Raw genomic sequence first — 23060 nt, forward strand, 5'->3', positions numbered from 1 at the left:
GTTGGAGCAAATGCAGTTGTATCATAGAGCTTGGCTGTAGACAATGGATCGTGTGGTGTGGTCTGGATGAAAGCTGGAGGCACGTAGATAGGCATAGCGGTCGGTAGGTTTCCGGTATAGGGTGGTGGTTGTGACCATCACTTATTAGCACTGTAGTGTCCAAGAAGTGGATCTCTTGTGTGGACTAGTCCAGGCTGAGGTTGATGGTGGGATGGAAATTGTTGAAATCATGGTGGAATTCCTCAAGGGCTTCTTTTCCATGGGTCCAGATGATGAAGATGTCATCAGTGTAGCGCAAGTGGAGTAGGGGCATTAGGGGACGAGAGCTGAGGAAGCGTTGTTCTAAGCCAGCCATAAAAATGTTGGCATACTGTGGGGCCATGCGGGTACCCATAGCAGTGCCGCTGATTTGATTTGAATACCTTGGTGTTCCCTAATTAGTACTGCAAGTGGTTCTAATGCCAGATTGAATGGGAGTGGGGAGAGGGAGCATCCATGTCTACTTCCCTAAAACCGATCCAAGGTGGGAAATATTACGCTGTTTCTTAGGGTACGAGAGTTGGGATTGAAACATAACAGCTCTATGAAATAAAGGGTTTCCCCAAGTCAAATGTATACAGGATAAGAAACAGATATTGTTAGTTCATTCTGTCACAGGCTTTCTCTGCATTGGGTGAAGTGATTGCATGGGAATTTGTAGCATGTTGATGGAATGCCATAACATTAATCAACTGATGTGTTATCTGAACCATGCCTTCTTTAACAAATCCCCCCTGATTTGAGGTGAACCCTATCCGTTGTTACTTTTTCAAGCCTCTTAGGCAATATTTTTGAAAGTATTTTTATATCCGTATTGATTAAAGAGATGAATCTATAGCTGTTACACTTTTGCGCTTCCTTACCCGGTTTAATTAGTACAGTATTTAGTGCTTACCTCATAGTAGGAGGTAATGTACATCTTTGTAAATGTAGAACAGCTTAGGGACCAGAATTTCTTTGAGACTTTGATCGAATTCTATCAGTAGGCCATCAGGGCTCAGGGTCTTGCCGAGACCCATTTCTTTCCTGGCCTTGATTATTTCCTCTGATTGCAAGGAGAGGCCAGCCTGCCCAGCTGCTCTTCTGAGATTTGTGGGAGGTTAAGAGTTTTAACAAAATTATTCAGTTCTTCTGGGTCAGGTGGAATTTCAAAAATTGATGACTGATTGTGATTAGCAATAACCTGCCCTTGTTCTGATTTGATTGATACTATTCGGGACTTTAACCTCTCACTTTTAATCTGTATGTAAGAATTTTCCCTGCTCTCTCCCCCGACTCTCGGTATGTTTGAGTCTAAAATGAGCAAATTTGGCTCGTGCTGAAGTCAGTCTATTTACTTTATACTAGGGCTGCCAAGTGATTTAAAAAATTAATCGTGATTAATTGCACTGTTCAACAATAGAATATCACTTATTTAAATATTTTTGGATGTTTTCTACATTTTCAAATATTGATTTGAATTACAACACAGAATACAAAGTGTACAGTGCTCACTTTATTTATTTTTGATTACAAATATTTGCACTGTAAAAAACAAGAAATACTATTTTTCAGTTCACCTAATACAAGTACTGTAGTGCAGTCTATTTATCATAAAAGTTGAACTTTCAAATGTAGAATTATGTACAAAAAATAACTGCATTCAAAAATAAAACAATGTCAAACTTTATTGCCCACAATCCACTCAGTCCTATTGCTTGTTCAGCCATAGGCTCAGACAAAAAGTTTGTTCACAATGTCACCTGCAAGTGAGAACAGGTGTTCACATGGCACTGTTGCAGCTGGCATCACGAGATATTTACATGCCAGCTGCGCTAAAGATTCACATGTCCATTCATTTTTCATCCACCATTCCAAAGGACATGCATCCATGCTGCTGATAATCCAAAGCAGTGTACACCAACACGTGTTCATTTTCATCATCTGAGTCAGATGCCACCAGCAGAAGGTTGATTTTCTTTTTTGGTGGTTTGGGTTCTGTAGTTTAGCATATCTGGCACGTAAATACCTTGCAATGCCAAATACTTTGCAATGCTGGTTACAAAAGTGCCATGCGAATGCCTGTTCTCACTTTCTGGTGACATTGTAAATAAGAAACGGGCAGCATTATCTCTCGTAAATGTAAACAAACTTGTTTGTCTTAGCGATTAGCTGAACAAGTAGGACTGAGTGGACTTGTAGACTCTTAAGTTTTGCATTGTTTTGGTTTTTTTAGTACAATTTTATGTAACAAAAAATCTACATTTGTAAGTTGCATTTTCTAGCTAAAGAGGTTGCACTACAGTACTTATGAGGTAAATTGAAAAATACTATTTCTTTTATCATTTTTACAGTGCAAATATTTGTAATAAAAAATAATATAAAGTGAGCAGTGTACACTTCGTATTCTGTGTTGTAACTGAAATCCGTATATTTGAAAATGTAGAAAAATATCCAAAAATATTTAATAAATTTCAATTGGTAGTCTATTGTTTAACAGTGCGATTAAAACTGTAATTAATCTCTATTCTTTTTTTGAGTTAATCTCATGAGTTAACGGGGATTAATTGACAACCCTACTTTTAAGTTAACACTGGTATATGGAGTGGGAAAGGCCATGTTGTCTCCTTTTAAGAAAATTTTGTTTGTCTTCTTTAAAATGAACTGCAGTCATCCCTCTCAGGCAGAGGCGTTCTTTTTAGAAACTTTTTTTTATCTCTTTAATTATTTTTTGACCCACACATGCTCCCTGCTCCATTCCTTGTGGCCTTACCACTCAGTACTTTCAAGGCCTCTCTTTTACTTGCTAGTTATTTCTTTAACCAAACTTAAGCCAACTTTAAGTCTCTAATTTTATATTTGCTCTACAGAGGCGTAGTTGGCACATTCTAAATCCATAGCTGTAAGTCATTCAGTTAATTCCAGGAGCCAATCCTGGCTAGCTCTCTTCCTACCTACTGAGTAGGAAATTATCCTGCCCCTAATAAAAACTTAGTGTATCCCTTAGGGTGGATCAGGATCACTCTGGTGTGTCACTTGTTTTGAAGAACAACAAAATTTCTTCAGTGACAAACATTTTCAGAACTATATCTTTCAAAAGAAAAAGTACAGTCTCCTTCTGCAAGTCCAGTTTGTGTTGGGAAGGGAAGATTGTAGTAACGCTGGTGCATGATCAGAGGTCATGATAGACTTGATTTCATTATTAAGCAGTGAGTACATCAGAATCATAGAAATTATTAAGAAATCTATGTGTGAATATGTGGAATGTGGGGAGAAAAAAAAAGCAAAATCTTTCATTGTGGTGGTCTGCAACCAACATACATCTTTTAACCCCAGTTCTTCCATATAATCTTCTGTAATGTTTCTAGCATGTGATTGTATATGTTGGGGCCGGCCTCATTTATCTAAAAAAAGTGTCAGACAGCTCATTAAAATCTCCTGCTATGATGATTGGTTCTAGTGGGATATTAATTTTGGAAAAAACTTGTTTAAAAACATTTGGATCATCTTTATTTGATCTATATACATAATCATACAATAATTAGGGTATATAGAGTCAGAGATCATAGCCTTCACCACCAAAAAATCTACCTTCCTTATCTTTATTTACATCTAGAATTTGTAAATTGAGTCTTTTGTGAAACGCTATTGCTGGACCTTTGACTGTGGAGGAGAAATTGTTAAACATCCATTCTCTCCTAAATTTCTCTGCCTCCAAGCCATTAAGGTGGGTTTTCTATAGGAAGATAATATCTGCTTTTACTGTTTTTGGATTAGTGATAATTCTTTTTCTTTTTAATGGGTGATTGACCCTTTTGATGTTCTAAGAAACACAAAATATAATATTAGCCCTAAAGAGTGCTTTTAGGTCAAATATCTCTCTATCAGGTGCCTGAATAGTGTCATTGCTTGGGCCATTGTTAATTCCAGATCTAGGAAAGTTATATCTAAGTTCCCCCTCACCACACCGGGGACATGAAAGGGAATGGAAAGGGGACAGAGTAAGACAGATCAGTGAAGCTAAAAGATTGATCATTTCTTTTTCTCAGTTTTTCTAAGTTTTCCAAAACTACATAATAAAAAATACATAACTTAGGTCCTGTTTCAGTTTGAATAAGTCCAGGAGGACTTACGAACATGTGCCTTGTCACTCTCCTAACACACCCCACCCACCCCCCCAAAAAAAAAACCACTCAGGGTGTAACCAGATTCTTTCTAACTTTTTAAAGAATAAATAGTTTCATCTCAGGGGAGGGCATGGTTTCTGAAGGAAGATTAGCATCTAAACTGAAGAACAAGTCTATAGTAGTTTAAATAATCATATTCTGGCATAACTGAATTATCTGTAGATGAGTTCATAAGCAGAACAGTTCTTAAACTTTTCCCACTAGAGCTTTGTCCACGTTGGATTATAGTGTGAATGCCATTGCTCAATAGTTAATTACATCAGCAATGTAAATCAGCATAACATATATTTCAACTCATTTTCCAAAAATAAAAACTAAAGAAAAGAACCTGAACTAATATTACTGAAAAAAACTGACACTCATACTAACACATTATCAGTAATGTGGTAAATCGTACCCAGCAATAATAACTATTCTTGGATAGGTTTCAGAGTAGCAGCCTTGTTAGTCTGTATCCGCAAAAAGAAAAGGAGCTTATGCTCAAATAAATTTGTTAGTCTCTAATGTGCCACAAGTCCTCCTTTTCTTTCTTCTTGGATAGCATTTTAGAAGATCACATTTCTTTACAGTTGGGGAATTGAAAAGATTCATCCTTAAACTGAAATCTTCATTACATTGTTTAGATCTGGAATCCTGTAGGTTTAGGGGAAATGGATTGAATATTTCCAGATTTACTATAAACCTGAAATATAGAAAATTAAATGGGGATGAAGGAAAGTAAAATTGTTGATGCAAGGGGGGGTTGAAAAAGGTTCCAGGGGGAGGGAAGGTGCCTCTAATAGAAAACAAAATCACACTTCTCTGTTGAGCCTTGCCAATCCATGCATGTAAAGAGTCCCCACATCGGGTGAAGCTGTTTACTTGGAGTCAGGGTCTCAAAGGTGGGTGTACCCCAGTACATTGGAATCATCAGGGACAGGGAGGTAGGGTAGATGCAGGCAAAACAGGTGTGGCTCTATTGTAGCACTCCAACTTCCCAGCAGCAGCAGCTGGAACCCGTACCTGCTTTCCGAGTCCAGCTGGAGCGCCAGCAGGGGCATAATTCAGTTAAAGATGAGATCCTAGTCCCCACCATCTTGCTCCCCAGCTGTCTCCCTCTGCTGGTGAAACGAGGGAACTTCAAAGAAATGACACCTGGGAAGGAGGAGATAAAATGGTGGATTTGCCCTGTACAGTTTGTTGTTAGATTGAGAACTGAATTCTCTCACTGCAGTGACTGATCTGCTAATGTTGTTTTAATGCATCCTGGCTGTATTTTCTATGGCGTGGATAGATCTATTGAATGTAGTCCTCTCTTTCCACCACGTCCTTAGTGTAATCAAGGAACATCATCAGCCTATGTCCCTTTCATGTTAGGTTTTTCAGTTCAGAGGCTTTTTTAAGAATGAGTTCCTTAATATTGCATGTTTAAAATCTTACAATTCTGGCCTGGGGCTTTGCATTTGGAGAGGGTTTGGATGCAAAGGAGAGGTGGGCTCTCAGTATCTAAGTTCTGATCAAGAGAGAGGAGAGAAAAGCACTGGCCACATGGTGGGTAAAAATTCCACATGCCTCCCTTTTCCAGCCCTTGTGGGAAACCTACAATTCTCAGATTTTCTCCATGATCTTCCCTTGAGATAATTAACCTTACATGTAGTGCTTTAATAGTTTTTTCCTCTTCCTTTAGGTTATATTCATAGTACTGACTGTGTCTTCTAGCAAGGAGATTCTAGCTTCCTCTAGTCCCCAAGGAGATTCTAGCTTCCTCTGGTCCTCAAACCATTGAGCTAGTCCCTCCCCTGGGGGGGAGGGATAGCTCAATGGTTTGAGCATTGGCCTGCTAAACCCAGGGTTGTGAGTTCAATCCTTGAGGGGGCCATTTAGGGATCTGGGGCAAAAGTCAGGGATTGGTCCTGCTTTAAGCACAGGGTTAGACTAGATGACCTTCTGAGGTCCCTTCCAACCCTGATATTCTATGATTCTATGAAATATTAAAAAATCATATAACCCTCCCCACACCTCAAAAATTGAGAGACTGGTTTAAAAATCATGACAGTCTTTGGGAGGGGGAGGGATAGCTCAGTGGTTTGAGCATTGGCCTGCTAAACCCAGGGTTGAGTGTTCAATCCTTGAGGGGGCCATTTAGTGATCTGGGGCAAAAATTGGGGATTGGTCCTGCTTTGAGCAGGGGGTTGGACTAGATGACCACCTGAGGTCCCTTCCAACCCTGATATTCTATGATTCTATGATTCTAATGCCAAGCCTTGCAGATTAGCTTGATGTGTGCTAGTAATGTATTTGATCTCCCTTATATCTTCAGATAGGTTTCTTAAAATAATCTGTTCACTCAATTTGTTTTAGCTAGTCCATAATTTAATCTCCTGTCAGAGGGGTGGCCTCTCCCTGGTCAGCCATTTTGGCTGCAAGAGGACTGTTTGACCGCTTCTGCTTTCTAGGATGTTGTAGGAAGTCTGGAGATGGACCAGGATCCATAATGGTATTAAATTTAAAGAGTTGTGGAATAAGATCTGATGAATATTTGATTTAAAGAAGCTATTCGCTCAATGCTGGTTGTGTATTTCAGGAGGTGGGGAAAGGAGCTGCAAAACTATGCCACCACCATCCCTCAGTGGCTCCCAGATGTCCGTATATTTAGCTTTTAAATCTCTTTTCCATAACCTGGCCTTTCAGTTCCTTCGTTACTGTCTCTTATCTCAGACCCTTCAGATTTGAAAGGAAGGAGTCATGATGGTTCTTGTTACACTGGTATCTGAGTGCCTCCCTTCCTAGCGAGGCTGTGCAAAGACTGTGTGCAGGTGGTGACACAATGACAATCTGCCTTGGTTACACTCAGGCCTGCACAGCTAACCACAGTGGGGAAACGCTGCTGCCTGTGGATCCAGGACCTGTGCATGGACCTGCGGAACCTGGAGCGGGCTCGAGACGACTTGCGATTTCGTGGTGTAAAAGGCACCACTGGCACCCAAGCCAGCTTCTTGCAACTGTTTGAGGGAGATCATGATAAAGTGAGTCATCAATCCAGTGGTCAAAATTCCCAGTAAGCGGGTTGAGAAGATCGACCCTAGACCCTCTCCTCCCCCACAAAGTCAAATAAGCATGGACACAGTGGGTCACTATGAAGGTTCATTGGCAGAGCTCTCGGAGAGCAGAATTGTAATGGTGGGGGTGCTTCAGGACAGGGTTGAGGTGTGCTGGCAGAGCTCGTAGTGGTTCAGAAGGGAGGGGGAGTTGAAGCCTTTGCATTTTTGTCCTCTGTCAGTATCCCTTAAACCCTGCATGTTTGACGCTTCAATCACTACTTTCTGAGGTTCCTGTCTGTTTTTTCTCCTGAGGTGGAGGAGCTGGACAGACTGGTGACTGTGAAGGCAGGATTTAAGCGGTATGTGAAAAGCTTGCTTACCTTGAACTCTAAAATATGCCAAGGAGAATTAATAGCCTGACACCTTCTCCCACTGTCCACAGCAACACAGGTTCTTCTATCCAGCTAACTAACTTCCACTCTGTTGGGCTTACATTTAGAGAGCACTTTCACCTGGTTCTGTTCCTTTCCAACCCACACTCCACAATGTAGCTCTGCGAAGGAAACTCCACCTCCCAGCTAGGTCTCTGTTTCTACTTCTCTCCCTTACACGTTTTTCACCCTGTCAAAGTATGGGCTCCTGTTCTTCCTCCCCTGTCGCTACACGCCTGCATGCCAGCCCAAGGAGCACAGCAGCATGAATCAAGTGTCCCATCAAATGTGACTGAGAAGCCAGGAAGTCAAGTGAAGTATTGCAGGTCAAGCCACACATTGGTGTTAGCCAGGCAGAGCTCTGCAGCATTTGTGCCCGTACAGCGCGCATTCTCACTCAGTTCTATTTTAATAGTGCTTGTGTCCAGAGGGCTTTATCTTTGGTTTTTGTTTCCAGAGCTTATCTCGTCACAGGGCAGACCTACAGCCGCAAAGTGGATGTTGAAGTCCTATCTGTGCTAGCCAGTCTAGCGGCATCCATACACAAGGTGAGGTCCTTGTGTCCAAACTCAGTATGGAAGGGAAACATTGTCAATCTAAGGGGGTTGGGGAGGGAGATCCTGATGCAGAACACTTTCCACAGGAAACATGAGTTGGAGTTCAGTGCTTAAATGTTCTCTGCTCTACCAGACTATTTCTTCAGTAGAAGTTTTGTCTCAGATATCAGAGCACCAGGAGAATCCCATACCTGTTTTCTTATTTGAGAGTGGTGCAAAGGGCATGTGCCATAAATATAAAGGGAAGAGTAAGCACCTTTCTGTATACGGTGCTATAAAATCCCTCCTGGCCAGAGGCAAAACCCTTTCACCTGTAAAGGGTTAAGAAGCTAAGATAACCTCGCTGGCACCTGACCCAAAATGACCAATGAGGGGACAAGATACTTTCAAATCTGGAGGGGGGGGGACGGACAAAGGGTTCGTCTGTCTGGATGATGCTTTTGCTGGGAACAGATCAGGAATGCAGCCTCACAACTCCTATTAAGTTAGTAAGTAATCTAGCTAGAAATGCATTAGATTTCCTTTTGTTTAATGGCTGGTAAAATAAGCTGTGCTGGATGGAATGTATATTCCTGTTTTTGTGTCTTTTTGTAACTTAAGGTTTTGCGTAGAGGGATTCTCTATGTGTTGAATCTGATTATCCTGTAAGGTATTTTACCATCCTGATTTTACAGAGGTGATTCATTTACCTTTTCTTTAATTAAAATTCTTCTTTTAAGAACCTGATTGATTTTCTCATTGTTCTTAAGATCCAAGGGTTTGGGTCTGTGTTCACCTGTACCAATTGGTGAGGATTATCATCAAGCCTTCCCCAGGAAAGGGGTTTGGGGGGGATATTTTGGGGGAAGATGTTTCCAAGTGGGCTCTTTCCCTGTTCTGTGTTTAAAACGCTTGGTGGTGGCAGCATACAGTTTCAGGACAAGGCAAAGTTTGTACCTTGGGGAAGTTTTTAACCTAAGCTGATAGGAATAAGTTTAGGGGGTCTTTCATGCAGGTCCCCACATCTGTACCCTAGAGTTCAGAGTGGGGAAGGAACTTTGACAGCAAGTAAAATGAATTCACTTAGAAAGACTCTAAGGGGGGAGATCCCAAGCAAGATAGCAATCAAATTTGTGTTAAGGCTAATCCAGTTAGAATAAATGCCCTCCCTAATGGAACATGTTTTAAAATCTCACCATTTCCTCCCTCAGTACGTTCCTCCCATTGAATTGCTTCTCTCGCGGAGATACGTCCTTGTGGGATTTTTCCTCTTTGATTATCCCCACACTCTCCCTTGCCTGCACTTCTGACTTGTGGTAGTTTATCCTGTCTTATTTAGACTGTATGTTCTCTGGTCAGTGAACATTTCAGTGTTTAAGCACAATGTAGACTTAAATTATGTATCAATGTTTACTAATTTATCTTCTCTCCCTTGACTGTTACGGAGTCCTGTCATATCTCAGTAGGACAAACATCCCTTCCTTCTTCCCGATTCTTTTGACTTGAGCTCTTTAAGTATAAATTAGGAAGTTTCAGAAAAATTGCAACCCCTATGGAAATTGGCCTCTGTCTTCTCTGAGGTGCTACCCTGTCAGGAAACCAGATTGCAGCTTTCTGGTTGTCTAATGTGGATATTGATGTGATTAATTTGTAATATTGATTGAACCTTAATTTTTTCATAAGAAGTCTAAAGCCTTAATTTTGGAGTTGCTCGCTTTTTGAAGGGAATTATTTTCTCTCCCCCAAGCTACTCCATGGACATAAACACAGTGTCCTCAGACACACTACCTAATACTGGTGAGAACAGCTTTGTTCATTTGCTCTTGTTGCTTTTTTTTAGATCTGTACTGACATCCGCCTTCTGGCCAACCTCAAGGAGATAGAGGAACCTTTCGAGACAGACCAGATTGGTAAGAGTGGCAGATATTGGTTCGTAATACATGTTCCAGTTAGCTTATCTTTTCGTTCGTCTTGGTGATCTCCTCACCAGCGCCTTCATCCCAGCAACAATAGTGATGTCACTGGCATAAATTGCTTTTAATTAAAAAGTTAATTTTTTTTAATCTGTCTGTGCCTGTCTAACAATTTATTAACAAGCAAAATCCAATGTTATGCCCAAATAAGTCAAAGTGCAGAAATAATAATGCCCTTGCTCCCCACCCCAGCACAGATGAGGGCCTGATTCTGAGAGGAGCGGAGCACTCTCCACTCCCATTAAAGTTAATTGGCTCAGTATTGCTGTCATTTGTATATTAACAAACTTGGAAGAGTAAAACCAGGCTGGAGCCTTGTACTGAAATCAGTCCCTGATGTAGCTGTGATGTATACAGAGAAGGGGCAAGAACTCCAGAGCTGTGAAGCTGGAACTGAGAAGGCCCAGCCACCCAAGTTGATGTTCTAGGATGAGTCAGCATTTTCGGTCCTCACCCACGTCAGTTACCTCAGCCATACTAGAGCGACAGGCTTTTTAAATATTGACAGGTCGTTTTTTAAATATTGAATCCTCAGACTTTCAGTCACTGTCGCTGCAGGTTGCTGACTGTCATGGGTAGGCCATTGAGCAGAGATGCAAAATACAGCACACTAAAGTAGCTCATCCTCATTTATTTCTTTTATATTGATAAAGTAATCTTCCAGGGTTAGGAGTTAAGGCCCCCACTTTTTCCTCTGCAAGTACAGATACAGTTCTGGTTCGGGGGAGGTGGTTTCGAAAAGACCTGCATAGTATGATGCAGTGTTGGTCCCAGAGTATTAAAAAGACAAGGTGGGGGAGGCAATATCTTTTATTGGGCCAACTTCTGCTGGTAAGAGAGACAAGCTTTTGAGCTTGAAGAGATCCGTACAAGCTCAAAAGCTTGTCTGTTTCACCACAGAAATTGGTCCAATAAAAGATATTACCTCTCCCACCTTGTGGCTCTGCATAGTATGAATCAGACTGAAAAGTGAACGATGGATTTTTTTTTCTCTCTCTCTTGGGAAGGCCAGTATCTTTGATCTCTCCTCTTCTGTGTGTTTTGTCTCCTGCTCTCTTTTTACCATCCCCTCTCCCCATATTTTTCTTGCCTGCAGGTTCCAGCGCCATGCCTTACAAGAGGAATCCAATGCGTTCAGAGCGCTGCTGCAGCCTGGCTCGCCACCTGATGACTCTGGTCCTGAATCCACTCCATACAGCCTCCGTGCAGTGGTTTGAGCGCACCTTGGATGACAGCGCGAACAGGTCCATCCACGTGCTCCACAGCTGGCCAGGGGGAGGGTAGTGAGCAGAGAAATCCTAGTTATTGATGAAATAAATGAAGAGGCTGGCTTTAGAGGCTTAAAACTGGTTTGGGGTAAATGTTCTCCTCTCGCTCAATGCAGTGCTTAGAAAGGGCTTGTAGGGAACAATACACTGACATATTTAGAATATAGTATTTTTAATCTACACCCCTCAATTCTGAACCTCATGCTGGCAGACACCGCTTTATGACAAGCAACATCATTGGAGGACATTGGGAGCCCAGCAACAGAGGCTGTAAACTGACTTCTCTCTTTGAGTAAGGCAATAATCAATGTTTTACACAGTAAAGATCCTCTGAAAAGGAGAACAGCAGTACCTGGGAATGGTGCAGTAGCCATGGGTAATGGTAACACACTGCTCTTCTTGTCCTGGCCTGTCCCAACAGCAGGTGCTGTAGGTTGCTCCTAGCTTCCCCAGTTCTGGCCTGTCCCAGCAGGAAGTGCCTATAAAGAATAGTTCTGGCTGTTGGGTGGGGGAGTTACCATCTAGAGAGACATGTGCAGGTGCTAGGGGTTGAGTTAAGCTGCCTCATTCTTTTTTGCTAACCCAGACACCCCGGTTACATTTGTTTCACAGGCGTGTGTGTCTGGCTGAGGCTTTCCTCACAGCTGACATCATACTGAGCACGCTGCAGAATATCTCCGAAGGACTTGTGGTGTACCCCAAGGTAAAGTAACAGAACTTATGTGCAGTCCTGCATCCCCGTTAGCACTGCGAGCCTGCAGAAGAAGCCATCCCACTCAGAGCATTGAATTCTTATCTGCTGGCTCAGTGATTATTCCTAAGGACTGCCGAGCCAAGCTGTCCAGTTTCTCACAATGGCACTTTTCTTTGCTCTACAAAAATCAGAGGGCTCTTGAAGAAATTAAAATGCAACAAACTTAAAACAGATCAAAGAAAATACTGTTTTCTGAGGTACACGACTAACTTGTGGAACTTGCTGCCACAGGATATGGTTGAACGAGCTCTCTTACTAAGATTCAAGAAAGTGTAGGCAATTACATGAATGTGACTCACACCTGCAGTAACATTAGCTAGGATGAAATTTCAACATTTCAGTCTTATTATGTTTATTTCTAGATTGGGTCTGGAAAAGGTGGCTTTTGTTTTGTTTTTCCCCGTTGTACAATTTGGGGCATCATGGGGCAGGAGTATGGCAGGAAATACCTGATCGGATCTACTGATTGTCCACTCCAGTGTGGTAGTGTCTGTTTCTTTTCATTTTTTTAGGTGATTGAGAGGCGGATCCGACAGGAGCTGCCCTTCATGGCCACAGAGAATATCATCATGGCCATGGTGAAAGCAGGGGGTAATCGCCAGGTATGTACCCAGTTAGGAGGGTCTGATGCTCACTACCAGGCGTCATACTCTTGAGGAATGGGGGTATATAAAAAATTCGGAATTATTTTCCCTCTCTCCGTTGGCAACTCCTTGGTCTACCAGAGCTGTTAATCTTATGATTATGTTGCAGGGCCAGTCTTCTCCCAGTCATTTGGGAAGGGAGCAGCTTGGGGGAATTCTTATTCATTGTTAGAAGCTCTGTGGGGGGGATATCTATCCACCTATGATGTAGCGAGCTGTCCATTATTTATTACATTAGATTATGACAGCAGACTGTAATTCTTAATTGTTTGTTGCAAAGGCACCTAGTTCAGGATGGACGATTGTTTCTGGAACAAGTATGACAAATTGAATACCTTTTGTAAACGAAAACGCTGTGGGAAATTACTGCTATAATGAAGATGCTAAATAAGGCTGTACTGAATGCCCATCCAGGTGGCACCTCACTAGATACCTGCCCCACAAAATCAATATAGTGCTTTTTTCATTACTCTTTACGATCCTTCAGCCAGCTTTTAATCTAGGAGACAGGCTTCATATCGGATCCATTTGATTTGAGTCTCTGTCTCACAGCAAGTGTTACTGAATATTCTATACAATCCAAACACCATGACTGTATGTTCCCATCATCACTAGCTTTGTAGTTCAGTCTAAATCAGGTAATCAGCTTGCTTGGCAGGATTCATTCTTAATAAATTCATGCTGCTTATATTTCCACTTGCCTCTAGACAGTAATTTCCCCCTAAATATTAGTTTCACCGTTTTATTATTGACAGAAATTAGACTTGCAGGTTGGTAATAGTGAGTGGGATTTTCAGGTTGTTTAAGTGAGTTAGGAGCTTTCAATTGGACTTGTGTTCCTAACCCACTTAGACATTCCTGAACACTTCTCCCCTCCAGTTTGGCTTGGGCCAGTGTACTTGCTTTTTGTAACTTACTTAATTCCCTTAAGGGGCTGTTTAATTGCAGTGTAGATGTCTGGGCTCTGGCTGGAACCCAGGCTCTGAGACCCTCTCTCCTGGCAGGGTCCTAGAACCCAGTTGAAGTCCAAAATCTATGCTGCAATTAGACAGCCCCGCAAGCCCGAGTCAGCTGACATGGGCCAGCCCTGGGTTTTTAATTGCAGTGTAGACATACACTGGAGCTAACTTTATTCTTATTAGTGAGCCTACTTTCTCTCGAGTACTATTTAGCTATAGCTAGACACAGTTATAATAAAATCTCCTGTTGTTCCCATTAAATCCTTTGACTAACTTCAACTTGTTCTGCTTTTGTGCTCTCTTTAATCCAAGTGATCTCCCACAGATCCTACCAGGGGTGATCTTCTCTTTCCAAGCTAGGAGATGGGGACTCATTTGCCTATATGGTGCTGGCACCATCACCGTCACCTCTGGACCCCATATAGAGTGCTCTCTAGATCTGCAATGGGGAACTGAGCGGTGCACTGGAGGAGCAAGCGGGCCATTGGCACTATGGGGGTGGGAAGGGCATTAGTCAAAAATAATCATCTTAGGGTTCTGGGAAAGCACAGCTGGTGGTGTCTGTTGACATGGCTCCACTGGAGCTACATGGGTGGGGATGAGGGCCAGTGTGGAGGTACAGGGTCTTTGTGCAGACACCCGTGCCTGGCATTGGTTTTCCTAGGTTTGGAGACTGGCTGGCACAGCCTTTTCCATTCAGGGGCATTTCTTTAAGGGAATCCTTATGGATGTTACCTCCCCCAGTGCCCCATCCTGTAGTATTTTCCTTGGAGGGGATATTTTGGGCCCCTTTTTTTTTTTCCAAATAAACCTTAACTCACTTTGGGTAACTATGTTCTCCCTGCTTGCTAAGCTGGACAGTTTTCTTCTCTTCCTTTCCAAACTTGTGAATGTTTTGTGCTGTTAAACTTCTGGAATGTACCCTGCACCTCAGGGGCAATTAGTGGTGGATAAGGAATTCCTGCTTGCCCAGTTTATAGAATGCTTTGGTAACAGTCATCATGATTTTCCAGCAACAGACCATAGATGGGTTAGAATTACTAAAAGTATCCCACAGTGTGTCCCTAAGGAAGGGCTTGAGGGAGTGGAAAGAGTTCACCATCTTATTTTGTGGGTGTAGTATAATTAAACAAGGAATGTATTTATAATTCAGACCCTTCACCTCAGGGGGAAAAGTTTAAAGGATGCACTGTGCAGCACATGTGTGCGCACACTGTGCTGTGGTGAAGCAGTGATTGGCCTTAAATAGCTATGATACAAACTTTAGCTGTTTCATTCCTATGCTATGGAATAAAACAGCCTATGACCAACCTCTACCCTCCATGCACCAGTGAGTCAGCTGGCTTGAGGTGTGCTGTGAGTAACATGATGATGGCTCTTTCCCCTAGGATTGCCATGAGAAGATACGCATTCTTTCCCAGCAGGCAGCTGCTGTTGTGAAACAGGAAGGGGGGGATAATGACCTCATTGCTCGGATCCGTGCTGACCCCTACTTCAGCCCCATCCAGGGACAACTGGAGAGCCTCTTGGAGCCTACCTCCTTCACTGGACGTGCTTCCCAGCAGGTGAGGTTGCAGGAAGCAGCTTAAGGTGTTATGGGGCGTCATGCCATAAATTATCCAAACCATGTCCCTTTATGTGTCTGAGACAATCCACTTTCTGTATCTCTGCCACTTCCTCTACAGGACTGGATCTCTGCCCATTCTTCTAAAGGAAGGAGGGGTTACCACTTTCTAAGCCACATAAGGCATCCCTTCCCTTTTCTGTCCATCTCAGTTCCCTTCTATCTCCCCCATAGTCTTCGATCTTTGATTTGCTGGGTGATTGGGTCTGTGAGACTGAGACCTTGGGGCCACAAGCTGGAGCTGAATGAAGCACAGAGAAGAACCCATTTGTTTTTCTAACCTTCCCTTCCTCTTTCCCCTTGAGCAGGTGGCGAGGTTCCTGAAGGAGGAAGCTTGCCCAATGCTGATCCCATACCAAAGCAAGATGGGTGTGAAAATGGAACTGGCACTTTAGGCTGGGCTTGTGGATGTATAGGGGTGTGAGTGATATTAAAAACCTTAATAAACCAAATCTATTTACTGTGTCTATACTTGTGGGTGTCTGTACCCTGGGTGTGACATAGCCACCCCAGGGCTCACACTCACGCTTCCCAGATATGTGGTGGCACTGCTTATTCTGGGTCTGCTGTATAGCCAGCCACCCTCTCCTTTGTGTTGGGGTTGCTGGGAGGAGGCTGGCATAATGCCCACGTTTGTTCTGGTTTTGCAATGACCAAACTAGAGTGACAACTCCATCACACACATTCTCCTCTCTTCTTGTGGTATGTTTCAAGCGGATTAAGTAGGCAGCACTAGGGACTCGGTTGCATCTACAAATTTATCATCAGTTGAAGGGCATGGGCAAAGGGAAACCAGCTTTCTTGTCTCATTTGTCTGCTGTTAATCTGTTGTCCACAGTGGTGCCAAGGTATTGGTGGGAGCTGTTTCCTTGGAAGTGACTGTGGGAGGACTATGATTTTGATTTCATCGCTTAACACCTGCTTTGGCTAGATGATTAGGAGTAGTGAAGGGAGACAGCCTGGGCCTGATTACTTTTCATCATAGTGGTGGTCCTCGACAATACCTGTGACACAATCCAGCCATAACATGTCTGTGCTGTACCAGAATCTCCGGCTGTAGTGTACAATAATCATACGTAAAAGATGTGGAGTGGGGTACCAACCAAGGTGACCCTTACGTCCAGGCCCAGTGGCTGTTGGCTTTAAGGATGAGCAGTGCTGCTCAGAATCACTGGTTATAGGTAGGAGCTGTTGAAATGCAACCAAAAGAACATACAAGGATACAAAAATCATTTGTCTACCAAGAACGTGTTCCCTTATGGTGAGGAAAGAGAGGGTAGGGACTCTCACAGATGCAAAAGAATTTCGGGGAGTTGCTAGTTTTTTCTGAGTCTGTATGTTTTTCTGTTTGTAACGTGTTTTTTATAGACCAAACTCTCCTTGACTTCAGAAAAGCTGTCTGATCCTCCACCAATTTCTGAAACATCATTCTTCGAGTGCTGTCTCTGTGGGTGCTCCACTCTCGGTGTCGGTGCGTCCCGGCACCGTTGATCGGAGACTTTCTGTAGCAGTGCCTGGTCGGGATACAGGCGCTCAGTTGTATCTCCCATCTCGTTCGAATCTTCCTGAGTGCCTGCAACCCGCATCCCCCTCAGTTCCTTCTCAACCGCTCCCGGCTGAAGATGGGACTTGGGGCAGTGCTGCTACTTTTCCCTGGTCTCTGTAGGAAAAAAGTATCAAAGAATATAGAAATAATTATTAGTTACATCCCAGTTTCCCATCCTTTAGTGTAGTTACATAGTTAGTTACTTAGTTTAAAAAAAAATAAAAAAAACTTTTCGCTTCAGGCTTGTCTCCTGCTGAGATACTCTCCCCTGCCATTTCTAGTTCACAATGCCAAGGGCTTCAGGATTCAAAAAGTGTTTCCTGTCAAGACTCCATGCCACAGTCTGATGGGCACTCACATTGTGTGAAGTGCCTCAGGGAAACCCACATTCCCGCAAAGTGCCTCCACCGTACAAGCCTCAAGTCAAAGGCTCGGCGCGACAGAGACCTGCGACTTAAAATGCGTCTGATGGAAAAATCTCTGCAGCCGCTTTCGGAGATGGGGAAAGTTAAATCCGCTCCTACACGCTCCCCGGCCAGATCCGAACCAGTGGGGAGAGTTGCTTCACCCTCTTTGGAGCAGAGGCAAGAGGCACAGCAGTCTCATGGGAGAGACTCCGACAAGGGTAAAGGGTCTCCTGCGAGATCCTTACCCTCTGTGCTGACAGCACCACAGGCAGGCATCTCAGCCCTTTCTAAAGCCTCAGCTGCGGCTCCCACAGACTGCAGAAGCAGGAACCAGACTTCCCGTACCGGGAAGGTCTCCGCGGCACCGAGTGTCTCAGCGCTAAAAATAGCCGCGGTGCCGACTGCACGCTCTGCCCTGGTGCCGGGAAGAATGTCAGCACCAAGCCTGCCTCCTGCCCCAGCAGCGGACCCCCTGCAGAGCACCTCCAACAGACCCGCGGCACCGCTGACACCTCCTCTTTCAGTTGCTAATGCGCTAGAGCACAGTCCAGGCTCAGCGCAGCCCAGGGAGCAGGAGCAGCAGTTCCTCACTGAATGTGACCTATCAGTGCCACCTGAGCTTAACTCTCCACTCCTGGATACACAGGGCTCATGCTTCGAACAGCCGCACTCACCACCTGAACTGGCTACCTTCATTGACAGCGAACCCGATCTACAGCAGCAGGCGGAGTTCTCCCCACCTGCCTCTCCTTCTCCACCGGACCCTCAGCCACCAGCCTCAGTTTCCCTACTTTGCCCTCCCGTGGACGGCACCTGGGTTCTCCTACCCTATGCCTTGGTCCCAGTGGTACCCTTGGCCACATCCTCCTACCACTCATCCTCAGACCTCTTCCACGAAACCACTACCTGCTTCTGTGCCTCGATCTCTGGCTCCGTCCACTTCTACAGTACCTGAACCCCCTCCTGAGAATGTGAGCTACGAACCATATCCTGACTCACTGACCCCTAATTCTCCACCTGCTCCAGACGGAGCCCTCCTCCCCGCCTCCCCCCCCCCCCCCGCCGCCTCCACAGAACGTGGATGACTGTAAACAATTTCAAGAGCTTTTCAAGAGGGTGGCATTCAGTCAAGACATCCCTCTAGAAGAGGTTCAGGAGACACAACACACACTCCTCAGAATCCTTCAACCCTCTGCACCCTCAAAGATCGCGCTCCCTACAAATGAAGCACTCCTGGAACCAGATGACGCTCTCTGGCAAACTCCAGCTTCTTTATTACCTACCTGCAGAAAGGCTGAACGTAAATACTGTTTCTGCTAAGGATGATGACTTCCTATTTTCTCACCCACAACCAAACTCTCTCATCATGGATGCAGTCTCACAAAGGACAAAACAGCCACAATATCGGCCCACCCCGCAAGACAAGGACTGTAAATGCCTTGACGTCTTGGGACTCAAGGTTTACACGTCCTCCACTCTACAATTCAGGATTGCAAACTACTCTGCACTCCTTGCCAGCTACGACTTTGATAACTACAATAAACTTTTTGAATTTGCCTCCTACATTCCAGAGGATAGGCGAGCGGACTTTAAATCAATTCTGAGCGAGGGCCAATTGATTTCCAGAACGGCCCTACAAGCCTCTTCAGACACGTACTACTGCTGCAGCCCGTACTACTGCAACTGCTGTGGTTATGCGCAGATCTTCATGGCTTTCTGCATCTGGCATCCCTAAAGATCTGCAGACCAAAGTGGAGGACCTCCCCTTTGATAAAAACAAGCTGTTTTCCAAAAAAAACCCCGATGAACTACTTCACACTATGAAAGATTCTAGAGCGACACTGCGTTCACCCATCTCTTCCCAGGAGATGATGTTACCAACCTTACCAAAGACCGTGCGCACAACATTATTATCGGCCTCAATCCAAACCATATGACATAAATAGGAATCGCTCTAGACACCCCTAAGCGCAGACAAAATCAAGCTCAAGCAACCACCTCCCACCAATCCGGGAATAAAAAACAATTTTGAAACATTGGTCGAGGGTCTGCACGACCACCCCTTGTTTGCACAGCCTACTTGCCCATTTGGCCACCGCCTCCAGAGTTTCCAACATACCTGGCAGCGTATTACACAGGATCTCTGGGTCCTCGAAATAGTAGTCCGGTTACTCTATCCCATTCATATCCTATCCTCCTACCCTTCCCCATCCCTCTTCAGGGACCCCTCCCACGAGCACCTACTTCGCGTAGAAGTGGCTCACCTTCTCCAGCTAGGCGCAGTGGAACCTGTGCCGATGCAACAACGAGGGAAAGGATTCTACTCCCATTACTTCCTGACCCAGAAAAGGACCGGGGGATGGAGGCCTATACTAGATCTACGCCGACTGAACAAATTCGTGAGGAAACAAAAATTCAAGATGGTCACAATGGGCACATTAATTGCTGCACTGGATCAAGGGGACTGGTTCACAGCCCTCGACCTACAGGACTCTTATTTTCATATATCAATTCGTCCGGCTCACAGATGCTTCCTACGATTCACAATCGGTCATGACTTTTTCAATACAGAGTTCTTCCTTTTGGTCTCTCCACAGCACTGAGAGTCTTTTCCAAAACTCTAGCCATGGTCGTGGCTCACCTCCACAAACATGGGATCGCGCTTTCCCCCTACTTGGATGATTGCCTCGTCAAAGGCAACTCCTATGGTGAGACACTTCAAGCTACCTGTTTCGCCATCTCCCTCTTTCACAGCCTTGTCCTCCAAATAAACATCCAAAAATCCACCCTGACACCTACACAACATATCGAGTTCATTGGAGCTCATCTCAACTCGATCCAGAGCAGAGCCTCGCTCCCATATCACAGATTCCTCGCTATCACGCAGCTCGTACGCATGCTCTCTAGTCGTCCCAGGACACAGGCAAGAATCTGTCTACAGCTCCTTGGTCACATGGCAGCCACCACCTTCGTGTCTTCAGGGCTGGCTCAATTCCAATTTCAAACCGAACAGACACACCTTAGGGACGCTGCTAACTCCTCCTCCCAATGTTCCAGCTTCCGTACACTGGTGGACAAGACCAGAAAACCTCTGCATGGGAGTTTCCTTCCAGCAACAATCCCCAACACTCATGCTCACCACGGACGCTAATCGGTTGGGGAGTGCATCTAGGGGGACACAGGGCACAAGGCCAGTGGTCCGCATCAGAGACGCACCTACACATAAATCTCTTATTGCTCAGAGCAGTGAGGCGAGCATGCCTTCACTTTCTTCCCCTCATAAAGAACAAATCTGTCTGGGTCTTAACAGACAACATAGCATGTATGTACTACATCAACAGACAAGGGGGAGCCCGATCACGTGCCCTTTGCGTGGAAGGCATCCGACTATGGAATTGGTGCATACAACATCAAATACAAATCATCGCTTCCTTCCTACCAGGCTGCCACAATGCTACTGCCGACGCACTCAGCAGACACTTCTCAACAGAACATGAATGGGAACTGCATCCCGCAATTCTTCAACAGCTCGTCTTCCTCTGGGGCACCCCGTCAATAGACCTGTTTGCCACACCCCAGAATCGAAAATGTCGGCTGTTTTGCTCCAGAGCGGGACTTGGGACTGCATCCCTAGGAGACACGTTTCTCATCCCCTAGAACAACTCTCTCCTCTACGCCTTCCCACCAATCCCTCTGCTACACAGCGTTCTTCGGAAGATAGTAGATGACAAGGCCTGGGTCATCCTTATTGCCCCAGCTTGGCCGAGACAGATGTGGTATCCTTACCTACTCTGCATGTCCTTCCGTCATCCACGGGCTCTCCCCAACAGGCCAGATCTCCTTTCCCAGGACAACGGGCGGATTCTTCACTCCACAGCTCCAAAAGCTCCACCTGACAGCCTGGTTCCTTCATGGTTCCAAACCTATGAACTAGCCTGTTCCGAGCAAGTCCGATACGTCGTCCTGCACAGTAGAAAAGACTCCACTCGTAAAACTTACCTGCAGAAGTGGAAGCGTTTCGCCCTCTGGTGCTCACGTAATCACTTAACACCCAATACGGTGACCCTCTCTAACATTCTAGACTACCTCCTGAGACTAAAACAGGGTGGACTTTCGCTCAGCTCCATCAAAGTACACCTGGTGACGCTTACCACCTTCCACGACCTGTTAAATAGTTATTCACTCTTTACCCACCCCACCATAAAATGATTTCTCACAGTCCTGCAAAATCTCTACCCTGAAGTTTACCCAATGGCAGCTACATGGAATCTTAACCTCGTTCTTCACACTCTCATGAAACATCCATTTGAGCCTTTGGCTACCTCCTCTCTTCTCCATATGTCCATGAAGGTAGCTTTCTGAGTTGCAATAATATCAGCAAGGAGAGTAGGTGAAATAAGCACCCTGATGGCCCATCCTCCATATACAATCTTCTCCAAAGACAGTCACTCTGAGACTACATCCTAAATTTCTCCCTAAGGTGGTATTCACCTTCCACCTTAACCAACTGATATACTTGCCTACTTTTTATCCCAAACCTCACAAGACTCCATGCCAGGCATCCCTGCATACTCTCAATGTCAGGCGAGCAATCGCCTTTTACTTAGACAGGACTAAGCCATTTCGTAAATCTCCACGACTTTGTTTCCATCACCGAAAGATCGCAAGGTACGGCTATCTCTAAACAACATCTGTCCAAGTGGATCTTTGACTGCATCAGATCCTCTTACCGTATTCAAAATATTCAACCTCCCGAAGGCATTAGCACTCGTTCCACTTGAGCTATGTCAACATCTGTTGCCTTCCTACATAACGTACCCATTTCTGACATCTGTAGAGCAGCTACGTGGTCATCTGAACACACGTTTGCCAAACACTATGCTATCACGCAAGATACCACGGCAGACGCCATAGTAGGCCATACAGTACTCACTGCCGCATCTCCAAAGTCCCACCGACCATAGTGGGTACTGCTACACATTCACCTAGAGTGGAGCACCCACAGGGACAGCACTCGAAGAAGAAGGGGAAGTTACTCACCTTGTAGTAACTGAAGTTCTTTGAGATGTGTGTCCCTGTGGGTGCTCCACTCCCCACCCTCTTCCCCTCTACTTTGGAGTACTAGTATAATCACTCCACGGTAGAGAAGGAACTGAGGGGGGTGCGGGACGCAAGGGCTCAGGAAGATTCCAACGAGATGGGAGATATCAACTGAGCGCCTGCATCCCAACCAGGCACTGCTACCGAAAATCTCCGATCAACGGCGCCAGGATGCACCGACACCTAGAGTGGAGCACCTACAGGGGGACACCTCTCGAACTTCAGTTACTGCAAGGTAACTTCCCCTTCTGCAGCCCTATCCTTTCTCTACCACTTCATTCCTAGTCTTATGTTTCAGCACAGGGAAAGGCTCCCCTTTTTTCTCTGATATATGCAGTCCCAGAGAAGATGTGATCAGGAGAGCTCAGGTTTTTTTTGTTTTTATTTGGGAATCTGATTTTGTCCTGGCAGTCTCATGTGAGAGGTGGAGGCACGGCTGTTTTAAGAAACTACCTGTTCTGGAGTTCACTGTGATTTAAAGGACTTTCTAGACTTCCCAACATAACATCTAGTGTTTAATGAGATACTGCTATATTATGCATTCTGGGAAATTGGAAATCTCAGGCCATGACCCCATCACTCCTGCAATTACT

General features: G+C 44.7%; 1 protein-coding gene across 1 annotated transcript in view; it reads left to right on the plus strand.

The window, feature by feature from the left end:
• ADSL (adenylosuccinate lyase) overlaps positions 1 to 15874 on the plus strand; it is a 46785-nt gene extending 30911 nt beyond the window's left edge. Inside the window, exons 5-13 of the mRNA XM_074941646.1 lie at positions 7039 to 7210; positions 7538 to 7584; positions 8114 to 8204; positions 10033 to 10102; positions 11262 to 11409; positions 12046 to 12136; positions 12700 to 12789; positions 15179 to 15355; positions 15723 to 15874. Coding sequence (XP_074797747.1) covers positions 7039 to 7210; positions 7538 to 7584; positions 8114 to 8204; positions 10033 to 10102; positions 11262 to 11409; positions 12046 to 12136; positions 12700 to 12789; positions 15179 to 15355; positions 15723 to 15809 — 973 coding nt within the window. The 3' untranslated portion in view covers positions 15810 to 15874. The remainder of the gene's footprint in view (positions 1 to 7038; positions 7211 to 7537; positions 7585 to 8113; positions 8205 to 10032; positions 10103 to 11261; positions 11410 to 12045; positions 12137 to 12699; positions 12790 to 15178; positions 15356 to 15722) is intronic.
• Positions 15875 to 23060: the final 7186 nt, after the last annotated feature.

Source organism: Natator depressus, chromosome 1 (assembly GCF_965152275.1).
Source record: "Natator depressus isolate rNatDep1 chromosome 1, rNatDep2.hap1, whole genome shotgun sequence".
Lineage (NCBI taxonomy): Eukaryota > Metazoa > Chordata > Testudines > Cheloniidae > Natator > Natator depressus.